Here is a 15,681-nt window from a genome sequence, read left to right as displayed (position 1 = left end):
GTCAGTGTATTTAATATATCAAATTTTCAATATATTATTTATAATATATTCTAAATGAAATAATAATAGATTTTAAATATTAAATCAATTTATATACAGAGAAAATTACAACAATTTATTGAATATAATTTGCGACAGAATGAGATATATTAACAAAGATGCGTGTTTTATCTTAATTTGGTTTTGATGAAATGACGGTATTTCATAAAAAAGAATTATCTAATTTTTCAGTGTTTATTGAAATGTTATCGTTTGTAAGAAGTTTTATATAGTTATGAGATTACCGGCTAACGAAACAGTAGCAGGAAAATTTTAGTTTGAATTAAATCGTATGTGTAAGCTCTTAGCAGTTATAAAAATGTTGCCTTCTTTTGTTAAATTGCAAGTACAAAATAATTTTTTACAAAGATGTGTGTTCTCACAAACAAAAAGAACTTATTCAAAAAAGGTAACATGGTAAACAATAATATTGAGGTTAATAATTTAAGTTATTTGTTTTGATTTTGTGCGATTTATATTTATTTTCTTCCATTGTATGTTATTTATTACAATCCACATTCACTTAACTGTTTGAGAACATTTAATAATTTACAAAATCAGCTATTGGTTAACAAGCTTTATTATACACACAAATTTATAAAACTTACTACATTTCTAAAAAAGGTATCGATATTGTTAATAAAATTGCGATATGAATATAATAAAAGAACAAAACATTAGATTAAATAAGAAAAAATATTTGTTTTACTAATGTATATTTATTAATTTTTAATCGTTAAAGTGACAATGTTTCAGAATAAAAGAACATTATTCTAATGTCAGTAGCTGTAACATTATTTTATTATCAGTATCATTAAAATATTTATACGAATAAACTAGAAGTTATAAATTCATGTTCATGAACATCTTCAGTACTCATACTACATTGCAAACTTCTGCAGTACATATTCTAAAATAAATATAAATTTGTCTGCATTTGTTTTACCCTTCTGGAAACTCGTACCCCACTTAATTACTAATTGTTAGATTATTACTATTTGTTTAATATTATTACTACTAATTTATTGAAATTTAGAAACTAATCAATTTAGTATTATTACTACTAATAGTATTACTAGTTGTTAGAATTTGAACATGAAACAGTACAATTTGAATATGAAATAAACTCATTTGTATTAAAACTTCCCTTATTTTATTACTTTTACATTGCTAATCTAAACTCAGTTCATTCTTCAAAATTATCGTTTCATAATTGATGCAACTTGATTTGATGCGAACTTTAACATTACATTATAAAAATAAATATGCAAAGATAATGTCAATGACCTTGGAATAATCTTCAAGAAGATTCCATAGAAATGATAATAATTCAGATTTTTAATTTAAATAAATTGCTCTGCATATAAGTAGTTCAGAATAATAATCATGTAACTCCCATCATTATTAATTTTTTTAATAAATATCGCAAGGTCCTTGTATCGAATGAGAAAATAAATTTGTTAATGTTAAACAAGGAATTGCTTTTTTAACCAAATAAAACAACTTTTTAATTCTTTCCAAAATATATAAATTCTAAATATAGTATTATATAATAGAATTTTTTCAATATGTGTACATGTAATTTTAAGCTGTATGACATTCATCAATTTTGTATATCTAATTGTAATGCCAATTTAATAAAAGATGATAAGAGAAACATAATATAACATTTTTTCACATTTATATTAATCCATGTAATTTCTCAGGATACTCCAGATAAAATTGTACCAACTAAAAAAGATTCTAAAACCATAGTATCAAAAACACTTAAGAAAGGTTTGGCATCGATAAAAGAATCTCTTGTTGCGAAGGATGTTGATGATATATTAGCTGAATGGATGGGTCGGCCACAAACAGTTCCAAAAGTTTGTGATGTTGTAATAATTGGAGGTGGGATAATGGGCAGTTCTATAGCATATTGGTTGAGAAACCGAGTTTATTCAGATTATTTCAAAGTTGTAGTAATAGAGAGAGATCCTACGGTACGTTCTTCAGAAATTATGTTTTGCAGTTGCAGTATAAAAATAATTTAGAAATTATGTTCTACAGTTTAAGTGAATATAATAACATGAATATAATATCCAGTTTCATAAAAATTAGAGGGCTCGTTCTGAAAGATTGAAATTTATTCAGTTGAATTTACCAAAAAAAGATCTAATCAAATAAAGAAATTACTTAATAAGTAAACGTAAATTTTATTTTCAGTATACTACAGCGTCAACAGTTCTTTCTTGTGGAGGTTTACGTCAACAATTTTCTCTGAAAGAAAATATTGAAATGTCTCTTTTTGGTGCAGAATTTTTACGTAACATCAATGAATATTTAGGCATTATAGGAGAACCCGCAATTGATCTATATTTCCATCCATATGGTTATTTAACATTAGCATCTGAGCAAAGTGCTCAAATATTAATAGAAAATTCTAAATTACAAAATTTCCTTGGAGCAAAAAATATTATATTATCAGCTGCTAAATTGAAAAGTATGTTTCCTTGGATAAATACAGAAGGTATCGAACTAGGTTGTTTAGGATTAGAAAAAGAGGGTTGGTTTGACCCGTGGGTTCTTCTTTCTGCTTTTAAAAAGAAAGCACTACAATTGGGAGCAAGATATATTTATGGTGAAGCGCAAGGATTTACTTATAAAGACAAAGAAAACATTGGTCAACTAGATGGATTGATTGTAAGACTTAATTTTGTTAAAGTAATATATTAATTATCACTCTAATTTTTGATATTCAGTATTATATTTACATTACTGCTAAAAAGTATCCAGATGTTTGTTTATTTTTGATGCAATTTTATTACAGTTCCTCAAGAAATAATTGTATATTAATAAATAATGACTACATTCAATATTATTATTTCATTATAGTAGTACATTAAAACTGGTTTTAAATAACTAATACATATGGAGTGACATAATTTCACTGAGTGAGTAGTAAGATAAAAATTTATATCTAAACTAAAAATTTACATCTATTGTTTTACTGCTAAACTATCCATGAGGAAAATTGTGTGATTAAAACAAGTAATAATTATTTGAAGCCAGTAAAAACATCAATAAAATATATTTCAAATTTCGATATATCATTAGTGGATTTTTTTTAATTTTTTGATTATTAGTTTCTTATTAATTTATACATTTCTTAATATTTATATACTGTTGTATATATATCTGGGCAATTTATATTATAAATAATAGTAATAATATTAATATGTAATTTATAAACTAAATAATATTTGAAGTTAATATATTTATTATTTTTCATAATAATATTTAAATAAATCATATACATTTTCATGGATATATATGTTTCACTAATCATGTAGACATAAGCATGTACATGTAGAGACAAGCATATAGAAATATTCTGTAATACACAAGAAAAAAGAAGTATGTTAAGTATGCAAAACTGTGCAAAAGTTTATATCTATTTATATATATTTTAGCATACTCTTATATTTATTTTATTTTTATTCTATTAGTATTTAACAGCTAATCTCTTTTTACTTTTTATTAGGTAAAAACCAAAGAGGGTGAAATACATAATATGAAATTTGCACTTTGCATTGTGGCTGCTGGAGCTTTTAGTGGACAAATAGTTGACAAATTGGGTAATGTTCAAACAGAAAATGGATTAGAGAAAATATATTTACCTGTTGAACCAAGGTAATCATAATTTCATGTTGTGAATAAGTTTGAATAAGTTTGAAATGAAAGTTTATATCAATACTATTATTATTTATTAATATAAATCCAACACAAATATTGTTGGTGTTATAGGAAAAGATTTGTTTATTGCGTTCATTGTCCTGATGGACCAAGTTTAAATGCCCCATTATTGATAGATAATACTGGAACATTTCTTAGGTAAACATTATTCATAAAATAAAAGTTGTTTCTAGAAACTAATATTTTGAAACTTGTGTTTACTACTAATTAAGTATCAATATTTATTTTAGAAGAGAAGGTCTGGCAGGTACGTATATTTGTGGAAGATCACCAGAGGAATCCGAAGAACCTAGTACTGAAGATTTAAGTATTGATTATGATTTCTTTGAAGAAAAAATTTGGCCTGTACTCGCACACAGAGTCCCAGTTTTTGAAAAATTAAAGGTTTGTGTTTGATTTACACATAATAGAAATATAATATAAATACACTGATATGTATTAGGTTGTCCGAATAGTGTCTTTCTTTCGCAAACGTATTTTTTATAACAGTGCACCTTCATATAAACATGAAACCAAGTCTGTGAAATGTCGCGGTGTTTATCTCAACATAACAAAATGGATCATACGTAATTCGACAAAATAATATGAAACAAAAAACACTGTGCGTCTATGATTTCCTCATAAACGAAAGAAACTTTTCGGACAACCTAATATATTAAAGTTATACATACGAATAAATTGATAACATTTGTATTATTACTCAAATTACTTAAATTAAATTATTTACTTTAATAGCTTTCGAAATGCAATTTTTTATACTATTTTTGCAGTTAAAGTCTTCTTGGGCAGGATATTATGAGTTCAATACTTTTGATCAAAATGGAATAATTGGACTACATCCATATTATCGGAATTTATACTTTGCAACTGGATTTAGTGGACATGGAATTCAACAGGCACCCGCAGTAGGTAGAGCAATTTCAGAACTAATTGTTGATGGAGAATATAAAACGCTTGACCTATCGAATCTTAATTTTGATAGAATTCTTTTTGGTAAACCTGCATATGAAAAGAACATTATTTAAAATATATGCATTTGATTGTAATCAAAATTTATTATGTATGTATATAATAATTTTAATAACAGAATACAAATAGTATTTTATGTATTTTACAATATACATAATAATATTTATAGAGATTAACTTTAAAATTTAGATTTATTTAAATTGATTTGTAGATAAATATGTTTAATACAGAAAAAAATTGGCCTTAAATTCATCAAATATTATAATCTGTATTAATTAGTCTATTTTGTTTTATTTAATATTTGTTATTATAATTAATATCTTGTTTTAAAGGATGATTTATAAATAAGTATTTAGATAGTTAAAAGTATACATATGATGTCAATAAAAAATATGTAATGATCTTTAATAATTCCAATGTCAAATTCCAAAATGAAATCTTGTAAGAATTTGACAGCCACACTATGGAATGTAAAATTCTATGTATTTACTACGTGCACCTCACGAAAAAGACAAGATCATCAATGCTGAAAGATATTCGTCTCATTATGCTGTACATTGTAAAATATTGTTATTACTGTAAATAAATAATAATTATGGGGAAAGACCATCACCGCCCGTGCAAAAATATTACTAGTTGTGGATATTATTCTGGGTACCATCAGTGGCCGTTCGGGACGGAACTTGAAATACTTTGAAATATCAGTATTTTGTATTTTTTTCTATAATCTACATGTGCAAATTAGCCTACAAATAACTTAAGATTCTAACAAAGATAAACTACGCTATATTATGTACAATGAAATAACAAAGTTTGGAATCCCAAAGTCTATTTTCACCTTTTAACACAAATATTAATATGTAAAAATGAACTACTTTATGCATAAATTTTTTTAAAATAGACAACTTTTTAAAAAATGTCTCTTGTAAATCTTAAAATTGTGGTCAATATGATTAATATATGTATATGTATATTCTTTTATGTAGTATTATGTGTAGGATATGAAGTACATATTAATATAATTCTACTTGTAGTTACTTTCATTATTGAATAAATAACGTATTCTACATTGAATTATAATTAATATGCTTAATGTTTTCAAAATTAGCTTTTTTTGTTAATACTGAATATGAAATATTAGGTGTAAGTATGCTTGTTTTAATAAGACAATTAAAGAAACATAAAATAACGAAAAATAATTTTAGTTACATAAAATTTCATTATAATATTTATTTATTAAAATAATATTTATTTTGACTCGTTTTATATAGTGCAACAATATGTGCATGTGAAATTTTATCATGATATATATATAAATCATAAGCAATATATAAAATAACAATCATGTATCATATCATATAATAAAAAAAAATAGTGTTGAAAAAGCAGAATATTAATATAATAAGAAATAATAACAAATAAGTATAAAATTTATCTCCCTATTTAAAAATTGATCACAGAAAAGGTAAAAAACTGAATTCTGAAAGGATTTATTCCTTTAAAAAGTATCTATTAATCTGTATGTTTAAAGTTCTCAAGTACAAAACAATGTAAAATGTTTTGTTATAAAATTTTCTAAAAATTCTATGCTTTTATATCATTTTTATTTGAAAGAATGAATTAATTTGGAATTATGTTAGAATTATATTCCTTCAAATGTTATTCAGTCAATTTAAATAAGTATTTTACAGAATTACGAATTTATGATGTGATGAGAATAGGAAGTGAAATTCCTTTCAAAATTCGAATCACTGTTATTTTTTCAGGAGATAAGTTTGATAAAACAAACTATATTTCAGTTCGTATCAGTTTACTGTATTTCAATGCTGAGTACGGCGTATTATCAGTTAAATGCAAATAAATGCGCGCACATCGAAGCAGTAACGGCGAGAAAATGATTATCAATTCTGACATCCAAGCCGCTCTACGATCAATGTGTCTAAAAATTTTCATAGTATACGAGCGGAACCAGCCGATAGCATTTCTTCTCTTTGCTTTCGTTAACTTACATAAATATTAAAAATATAATTATCTAAAACAAATATACCTGTTTTAGAAAATATAAAATAAAAATTTAAATAAACCGAATAATGTTAGTTATCCAAACTAATATTTGACAGAATTACTTAAATGAAGTTCAACTCAACGAATTAAATGGAAACAAGTAAATCAAACTTTAATAAACAAATAGTAACGATTAGAAAAACCAAAAAAAATATATATATATATGTATATAAAATTACTAATAGTAATATAAAAGTGATGTAATATTGTTCAAGTAAAAAATTATTACTAAAGTTAAAAAACAGAGTAATGAAAAAATAATGGAATCTAATAAAAATTATGTGATGTTAATTAATACAACGAATAATGAAATATAACGTAGAATAGTTAAATAATTCGAAAAATAAATAAATAGTCGAGGAACGATTGATTTTTCGCAGTCTAAATTTGTTCTTACACTAACAATATATAATGAGTAAACTATGCTATGCAATATAATGCGTAATAAATACACTAATGATGTATAATACGTATTAATAATCCGATAAAAGACATTATGATATCTTTTATATTGATATAGTAGAGAAACGTGGAATGATGTGCTTTTTTACATTCGCAGTGATTAGAGAAAATAAGATTAATGAGAATTTTATTATTTTAGAACTTTATTTTCTCATTGTATCCTTATAAGTCAGCAATTTATAAATATAATCGATGCTAAATTGTCTTAATAATTTCCGATTAAATTAGAAATCGATCACATTTATAAATTATTGAATTATCGTATATATTTTTTATTTATGATTAATTTTAAATCTAACGTAACTTAATGAAGAATTAGTTTATAAATACTATCTATCTTTCGTTTTAGTTCTTCCACATCTCTCTTATATATTATCATAAAACTACATTTCACTTCCTCGAAACTTAACATTGAAAGTAAATTTGTTTGACCAGAAAGGAAAGAAAGAAAAACTAATGCTTTCGGCCGATTGATCCGTAATTTAATAAAAGAGCGAGTGTAACGCAGACTTGAGCGCCAGTCGATTGGAATTTTATTCGAAAATTTACGAACAACTTTTAAGTTGATTAGCAATAAAAATTCTTCAAAGAAACCAAAGTTTTTTTCCAAACAGTTTCGTCTACAAAGAGTGCTAGTCAAAAACAATGTTTTATACAGTCGAAATAAATAGTATAATTTCGTTTTTAATTTAAATAAACATTTAGATTAAAATAATATCTAGCACTATTTACGGACATAACTGGTAATTCAATTACAAACAAAATGTTCGTTAATCATTCGAATAAAAGTTTTCCGACTTTCAAACGAAAGAAGACGCGTGTAACTTTGGATAGAAAGAGGTGTGCGGCTAAGGGAGCTGGCCCGTGTTTTCAAGATGAAAAGACGAAAAAAGATCATTTAATCCTCTTTTTCGGCTTTCTCAACATCTTGTTTCTCTTCAGCCTCTGTATCTCCCTCAAATTTCGGTCCTGGCGCTTCTTCTCCTTCAAGTACAATCTCTTCTGGATCAGGTGCACGTGGAAGGAAATCTTTGTCAGGATACATAGATTCAAAGATGCTCTTCGCCTTGACAAAATTTAAAAATTTATGATAATGTATACCATTTTTATCATTTGGGATCAGTTAAAAGCACAATTACGCTAAAACGAGATTATAATTTGAGAGAAAATTAACCTGATTAACTGCGAAATCGAAATCAAGCTCTAAATCTGGTCCTGAACACAGATGAAGGTTACTTGGCGTGGACTCTTCTAATTTAATATCACTTGCAGGTAGGTTTAAGTACAATGACCATAAAACTTGAGGCTTTGGACTCTCTGTAGACTCTTCTCTATTATCTTGATCACCTTCCTGCATACAAGAAATTTGGTTTTTATTTTGAATCAACATGAATATAACAGTTATAAAAATTTCGAAATATTTTATAAAAGAGGAAGATAAATATATTTTCAGAACTATATTTATCTTTAATAAATTAATTCAAAATTTGTAATATCTAAGAAATAAGAAACTCTAGAATATATATTGCTAAAATATCTTCCAATTTCTTTTATAATCAATTTGTTTTAGTGGTACCAGGACATCTGTAAACTAAATTAACAAAATATAAAATAATCATGTGATAAATAATATAATTTTCCTATAGTTCATAAAAATTGAAAAATATATTTATTATGTAAATATAAGTAAATATAAATATTTATCTGTACCATAAATATATAGCTAGTACAGGAAAAACATACCTGAATATGTCTTTTATCTGGAGAAACAGTCTGTGTATGGCTATGGATAGATGAACGAATGGCTAATGGATCAAGTGGCTCAGCTCTTAAAAATTTATTGACAACATAGGCCAAGTCTTCCTTTGCATTTGTTGTTCGCTTACATGTCATGTGAACCATAACTATTTTGGAATAAATTAAAAAATTTCCAAAAAATTTGAATTTTCATATTATATAAATTTTTCATAAATGTAATAATTCTACATACACAATCCTTGAGGGCAAGCATTTGTAGATGGTCCCAATTCAATCAGTGTAACAGGTTCCTGATCAGGTTGTTCCGGAGGATAATATAAAAGTGTCAAATTTTCCTTCTCACCTTGCATAATTGACCTAAAATAAATATTTGAAAAGATAATTTTATCAGCAAATACTACTTTAAAAAATTGAAAAATAAATTAGAAAAGGTTAGAAGCAGAAATTTGTGTATATTATAATTAATATAAGTAGGGCTTTCTGTTACTAATATAAATTTGTTATTGTTTATAAAATTATATAATTTATTATTTAAAAAATCTAGTACTTTATATCTTGTCAAGCTCAATTATACTAATTTCATATAGTTAGTTGTTTTTAGATAATTTTGGACCGCAACTTCTTTTTATTACAATTATAATCTAATATAATTGTTTCTTCTTGTTTTTCCTAACTATTACCTGTCCGTAATGAAAATTCCACGTGATATTCGTTGCTCTCCTTCAAAAGCTACAACTTCTGGTGGCAGATGACCTTGACCAAGAACTAAATGTTCCAAACTTATTCTTTGTTTGCCACTAATGATAGCTTTGCATTTATTTTTGTTTATTACTACACCATCAAGCTGCCTTTTTAAACAGTAAACTCCTCCAAATACTGCACATAATCTGTAAATAATAGTAATGATTTTTTAAATTATTTATGATATTTACATATTAAATAGTATAATAACAGATCATTATATATACATTATTGTATATATATGTATAAAATTGTACCTGCAAAAGCACTGAGGTAGCTCTCCACTACCATACATAGGCCAAAGAAAGGGTGTATTTCCATATCGTCCAAGACTATTCAAAAAATGTTTCGTGCGATTCACACCATCTCTACAAGAAGTCTTTTCAGTAGCCATAGCAATTGCTTGAACAACATAATGCTGCACGATTGGTGTTAAATTTTTCGTGTTTAAATATTCTAAGAAGGTTTTATCACGGAATCCTGTTAATAGATATTATTTAATAAAATAACAATAGCAAATAAAACTAATAAATTATAATATTGAATTAATTCTGTTGCATATATATGTATGCATGTTATGTATATTACATAATTTACATATAAACAATACCATTTTATGAACGATTTCTCCTAATGTAAAAAAATATAGCAAAATACAATGCTCATACACTTTTTATTTATTTATTATTAGTAATGAAATCTAAACTGACTCAATAAATTTTTTCTTCATTATGTATCAAAAAAAGTTACTTTCATTACATAGACCATTATATTGTATTTGATAATTAATTTTTAATATATTATATGCATATATTAAAAACATTATAAACTCCTAATTATTGTCTTGAAAAGCAAGTAATTATTAAATAAAAGATCTACAAATCTTATATTGCCCAGAATATTTTAAAGATGTGTTCTTAGTAACAAAATATTATGCTTAGACATCATATTACAAAATTAAATTGAAATAAAAAAAAGTACAAGTAATTACCATCAAATTCTGGGCTATCTGCGCCTTGCTCCATGCATGAAGTGAGCAGTTGCATTAACATTCTTTTCTCAACAACACTAACAGTTTTATTTGCAAACACGTCAGCTCTTGAGCAAGGTACTTGTGTCAATTTCCCATCCATGAATGTAGCTACTCTGGACACTGCACGAAATTCCGCATAACGAGCAATGTTACTGGAGATTAAGAGCTCAACTAGTTCACCTCGTGCAAATAATAACTGTTTTAGATAGATAAAATGTCAATCAATTAATTGTAATTTCTGACATAATATATTTTATATAAACAGAAGGAATTACAATATTGCTACAATAATTATTTTAAAAAAGATATTCATTCCATAATTAATGGGTAAATAAGAAATATTTAGATAAATAGAATTAAATATTTAAATATTGATATGGTACTACCTAAATGAATGAAATAACATTTTCATAATTCAGATTTTATCAATATTATATACCTTTTCTTTTTTGAAAAGTTATTTTAAAATCATAATAGATAATCAAATGAATTTAAAAATAAGAACAACAGATGAAAAATATAACTATGTCCTAACCAATTTTTGATACTTAATAAACATTTTGAATTTTAGCAGAAATAGATACATAGAATAGTAGAAAAATAGTTAATTTTTTGATAACTGAAATCTATTAGATGAGAAACAATAATAAATATATTCCATAAGATGATAGTTGATTGAGATTTTTCAATAAATAATATTATATTTGACAAACAAAATTTAATTCTTAAATATATTTATATATTATTTATATATTATACACAATTCTTAAATAAATATATTAAAAAAAACTGCTTCTTATACTTAATGTTCTATAAATATAATGAGTCTTAAAAACGGTGTCACGCTTACTCTTTCACCTATTGAACAGGACCTTGTTCGTAGATATATTTATTTAGACAAAAATGAGAAAAACCAAAAGAACGAAAAATATAATCTGCCTTTATAGTTATTTATCTTGTATTTAATGTGATGATAATATTCTTTATCTTCATACCTTTGGCGCCAAGTCAATATTAAACTTTCTGTATTCTTTTCTTATACGATCTATACTCCACTGTTTAACATTCTCTTTTTTTTCAACTTTATCATCATCAGCTTTTTCATCATCATTTCCACTAACATCTCCAGTACTATCAGTCTGAGTATCTTTTGAAGAAACTACTGGCAGATCGGCTTCACTGTAACAAAAATATAATTAAAAAGAAGAACAGGACACAAATATGCGTACATTCATGAAAGGAAACTTACTTTGAAATATACCATGTTTCCTCAATATTTTCAACAGTTGAATATTCATTGCTAGTTTTTAGAAATTTTTCTTCAGGTTCCAAATCGGCTTCAGATAGATCCTTGGTGGTGTTTTTGGGAACTTTTAGGTCTTCTATCCATTTCTGTAGCCCATCAAAGTTAAATGTTGCCCATAGACCGCCATAATATTCATCGCTACAAGTAAATGACAATTATTTAGTTATGTTTGTTGTCACTAATATGAAAATATTACAATGTTCATCATATACATTTTTTTTTAATTTGAAATAATTGTTACATTAAAACATTACAAATAAGCCTGTATTGTTTACAGGTGCTTAGTTTCATTAGTAAAAAGGTTAATAATTAATGATATATGTGCGTGTATATTTTATATATTTTTTTATAAAGAATCATCCCCTTCAATAATGAGCCATCCTTTATAAAACTATATATATATATATATATATATATATATATATATATATATATATATATCACCATCGAAAGCAGGAAGGAAAGGGGGATGATTTCTTTATTTATAAAAAAAATAAATAATATATAAAATAAATTAAACGAAAATCAAATTTATTAAATACATATGCATACATTAACTACAATTTATTGTACAGTATTCCTTTTGATTTCGTATTTGTGAACATTACCTTCAAAACTAAAAGAAAAGATTTTCTTAAATATGGTTAAAAAATGTTGAAAAAGAATAAAATCCACTGCAGACATTACACATTAATGTGGTTCTTAGAGTAGAATTTCGTATGTACGATATATGAAGAGCATTTTGAATCACATGGTACACACACGCATACATACATGCATACTCACAGATTTTTGTATTAATAAATATACATAAATTCTTTAATTTCTTACATAAATCAAATTCCTACTTTTAATCCAAATCCAGTTTTAATTCCAAATTTTAATGAAGTTGGATACATATACCATAATAAATTTTTAAAGTCATCTTTCTTAGGATCAAAGACTTCTTCGTGAAAATCTTATTCATTCAACTATTTTATATATTTCTTTATTTTCTTTTTGGTTGTGATATCGTTAGAAAACTGTTTTAGACAAACATAATTTTGAATCATCACAGAAATTTTGGATTATAGGCATATGTACTTATATATGTATATACAGGATGTATAAAAAGTAAAAAGATCTAAGTCTTAGACTCTCAGGCTTTAAAAAATTATATTGAAAGGAGTTAAATCTGAAAATATATTATTTAATGAAACATAAAAAAAGACATTGTACTGCAGCAAAAAATGATCGTTAATACAAAAAGATCACAGGAAGATTCAAAATTTTATTTGGAAATAATTGAATATTCGAATATTTATACTTTTAAATATTCGATTTGTTGGAATAATAAAGATATATTTAAACCATATTTGTATTAAAATATAAATATAATAAATATAAATATAAAACAAAAAAAACAAAAAAAATATAATACACAAAATATTTCAAAGAATTGAGTAATCTTTTTATTACTTACAAATATAAGTTTTTAGTCAAGAAATTATAAAACAAAAATCGAAACATTTCATAAAAAAAAATTAGAAGTATAGACTATTCTTGGTGATGTTGAACAAAGAGAATAATGTACTATATTTAAAAAAAAAAATTTACATAAAAGACTAAAATCTAAAGACTAAAAGACAAAAAGACTAAAAGAATAAATCCTGTAATGAACTAAAATATTCTTTTTATAACACTCAGAAAATATTTTGCATGAATAGGTTGTACTCTGAAGTATTATATCTATTTGCATTATTTTCCATCTATAAAAATACAACACTTCTTTGGTAACTATGATTTTAAATAGAATAGAAAGTTTTTGATTTTATATAACTTAGTTAAGTAGAAAAGATGCATTAATACATATACTACAATGTAATACATAACTATTTATATCTATCTAAAATATATAGATGAAAAAGACAACTATTTAATTGGTTAAATAATTTAAAATGTCTTCTTTATATATTAAGGTACAAAAGATATATTTAAAAGATATAACAATAAAGGATTTTCACAAATAAGGGATCATTATACAGAATATAAACTTATACAACTATATTATTATTATGCAATTATATATAATAATGCATTATTATACAAATTGTATTATAGAATTTAGGAAGATATATACATGAATATGTATAATCTTGAAAATCCAAAGATCCAGATGTTTAATTATATTACTTAAAAAATTTTTTAATGTTAAAATGTTAAAGTTATTATTATAAAAACTGCATATATTAATTCATTAAATGCTTGTAAAATTAGTTTTTAACGCTAATTGAAAGTATTTCTTGTTCATTTGAACATAATTACTACTGTGTGAAAAAAAATTCCATTTTATTACTATAAATTTTTGTTCAATAGGGAATTAAATGTTTAATAAAAAGATACAATTGTTTATAAATTATCATATTTTTATTTTATATCTAAATTTGATAAATGTAAAAGTAATGAAGTTATAAGTGTAAAAATAATTATTTAAATATAATTTTTGAAACGAATATTTCTAATATGTATAAGAAATTTCTAATTAAATGCTGAATAAATATATTTATTTAATTAAAATCGAGCACCTTATATAAGTATATAAAAATACATAAATATTTCCTAGTTAATAATACAATATGGAACATGAAAAGGAATAGAGAACATGTAAAATATAAAAAAAACATAAGAAAATATAAGCGAACAAGGAAGAGAAATATAAAAGAGAAAAAAGGGAGGAAGCAAAAAGCAAGAAGTAAGAAGTAAGAGGCGAGGAAGCAAAAAAGAGTAAGATCGAATGAGAAAGAGAAGAAGAGAGAAATCCGACATACCTGTCTAGGTGAAGGACCTTTTTACCGATTCTACTTGCAGCTGCTGCGACAATAGACTCCGTCATACCTATAAATTTGATAAGTCATTATAAACATTAAAAAAAAGAAGCAGCAAAATAAATAAGACGTATATTGCAAAAATCAATACCCGTCCCTACGACGACGACATCATATTCATTTGGCAGATAGTCCTCCATGGCTTCCAGCTGTAAATTGCAATAGAATATAGGATTGTGAACACAAATTAGTTTTGCTATTCAGTAAGAGAATGACTAAGAAATCAATTCATTTCTAATGAATCCCTCTCAATTACGTTGAGTGAAGGGCCACTCCCGTCGTTTCGCTTTCGCTTCGAACTTTCACTGTTTCACGACAGTCTCGAAACTCCAGTTTGACAGAACAAGACGCTGCAGACTAACCGAACTGTAACTGAACTGACCGCTGATTCGTCGGGATTTATCCTCGAAAGATAACACAACTAGATACTGCATCTACTTAGTGATATTCTGCGCCAAGAAATATATAGATAAAGATATTCAACGTTAACTTCGATTGTGCCCCGACATTACCGCCATTATTAAATGATGTGGCCTCTTACAGAACTAACGATATAAAATTAATATTTTCTCTGTTAATATATAAAAAATATTAAACACAAATAGAACAAATTAGTAGAATTAATTTTATATGGATGAAATATCTGTAAAAGAACGTGGATATTAATAAATTAAGAAATTTTTACAGTTTCTACAGAATATAATTACATA

General features: G+C 25.1%; 2 protein-coding genes across 4 annotated transcripts; one reads left to right on the top strand and one right to left on the bottom strand.

The window, feature by feature from the left end:
* The first annotated feature begins 135 nt into the window (after positions 1 to 135).
* Positions 136 to 5,372, top strand: LOC126875060 (FAD-dependent oxidoreductase domain-containing protein 1). 3 transcript variants are annotated; one of them, XM_050637682.1, is made up of 7 exons: positions 136 to 474; positions 1,746 to 2,021; positions 2,245 to 2,721; positions 3,563 to 3,711; positions 3,826 to 3,912; positions 4,005 to 4,158; positions 4,545 to 5,372. In XM_050637682.1, the coding sequence occupies exons 1-7, from the start codon at positions 409 to 411 to the stop codon at positions 4,797 to 4,799; spliced, it is 1,464 nt and encodes a 487-aa protein (XP_050493639.1). In that variant the 5' UTR covers positions 136 to 408; the 3' UTR covers positions 4,800 to 5,372. The 3 variants fall into 3 exon arrangements, with proteins under 3 accessions (XP_050493639.1, XP_050493640.1, XP_050493637.1); XM_050637683.1 differs by having other exon boundaries at positions 137 to 329; XM_050637680.1 differs by having other exon boundaries at positions 137 to 448.
* A 1,164-nt stretch (positions 5,373 to 6,536) lies between these two features.
* LOC126875059 (rab proteins geranylgeranyltransferase component A 1) lies at positions 6,537 to 15,392 on the bottom strand. The gene is made up of 12 exons (XM_050637679.1): positions 15,228 to 15,392; positions 15,063 to 15,120; positions 14,915 to 14,981; positions 12,051 to 12,245; positions 11,797 to 11,980; positions 10,760 to 10,997; positions 10,026 to 10,248; positions 9,708 to 9,914; positions 9,260 to 9,384; positions 9,013 to 9,173; positions 8,444 to 8,620; positions 6,537 to 8,335 (listed from the first exon to the last, which is right to left on the bottom strand). The coding sequence occupies exons 2-12, from the start codon at positions 15,109 to 15,111 to the stop codon at positions 8,168 to 8,170; spliced, it is 1,794 nt and encodes a 597-aa protein (XP_050493636.1). The 5' UTR covers positions 15,112 to 15,120; positions 15,228 to 15,392; the 3' UTR covers positions 6,537 to 8,167.
* Positions 15,393 to 15,681: the final 289 nt, after the last annotated feature.

This window comes from Bombus huntii, chromosome 17 (genome assembly GCF_024542735.1).
Source record: "Bombus huntii isolate Logan2020A chromosome 17, iyBomHunt1.1, whole genome shotgun sequence".
NCBI classification, from domain to species: domain Eukaryota; kingdom Metazoa; phylum Arthropoda; class Insecta; order Hymenoptera; family Apidae; genus Bombus; species Bombus huntii.
This window is presented reverse-complemented; position numbering and strand designations above follow the sequence as displayed.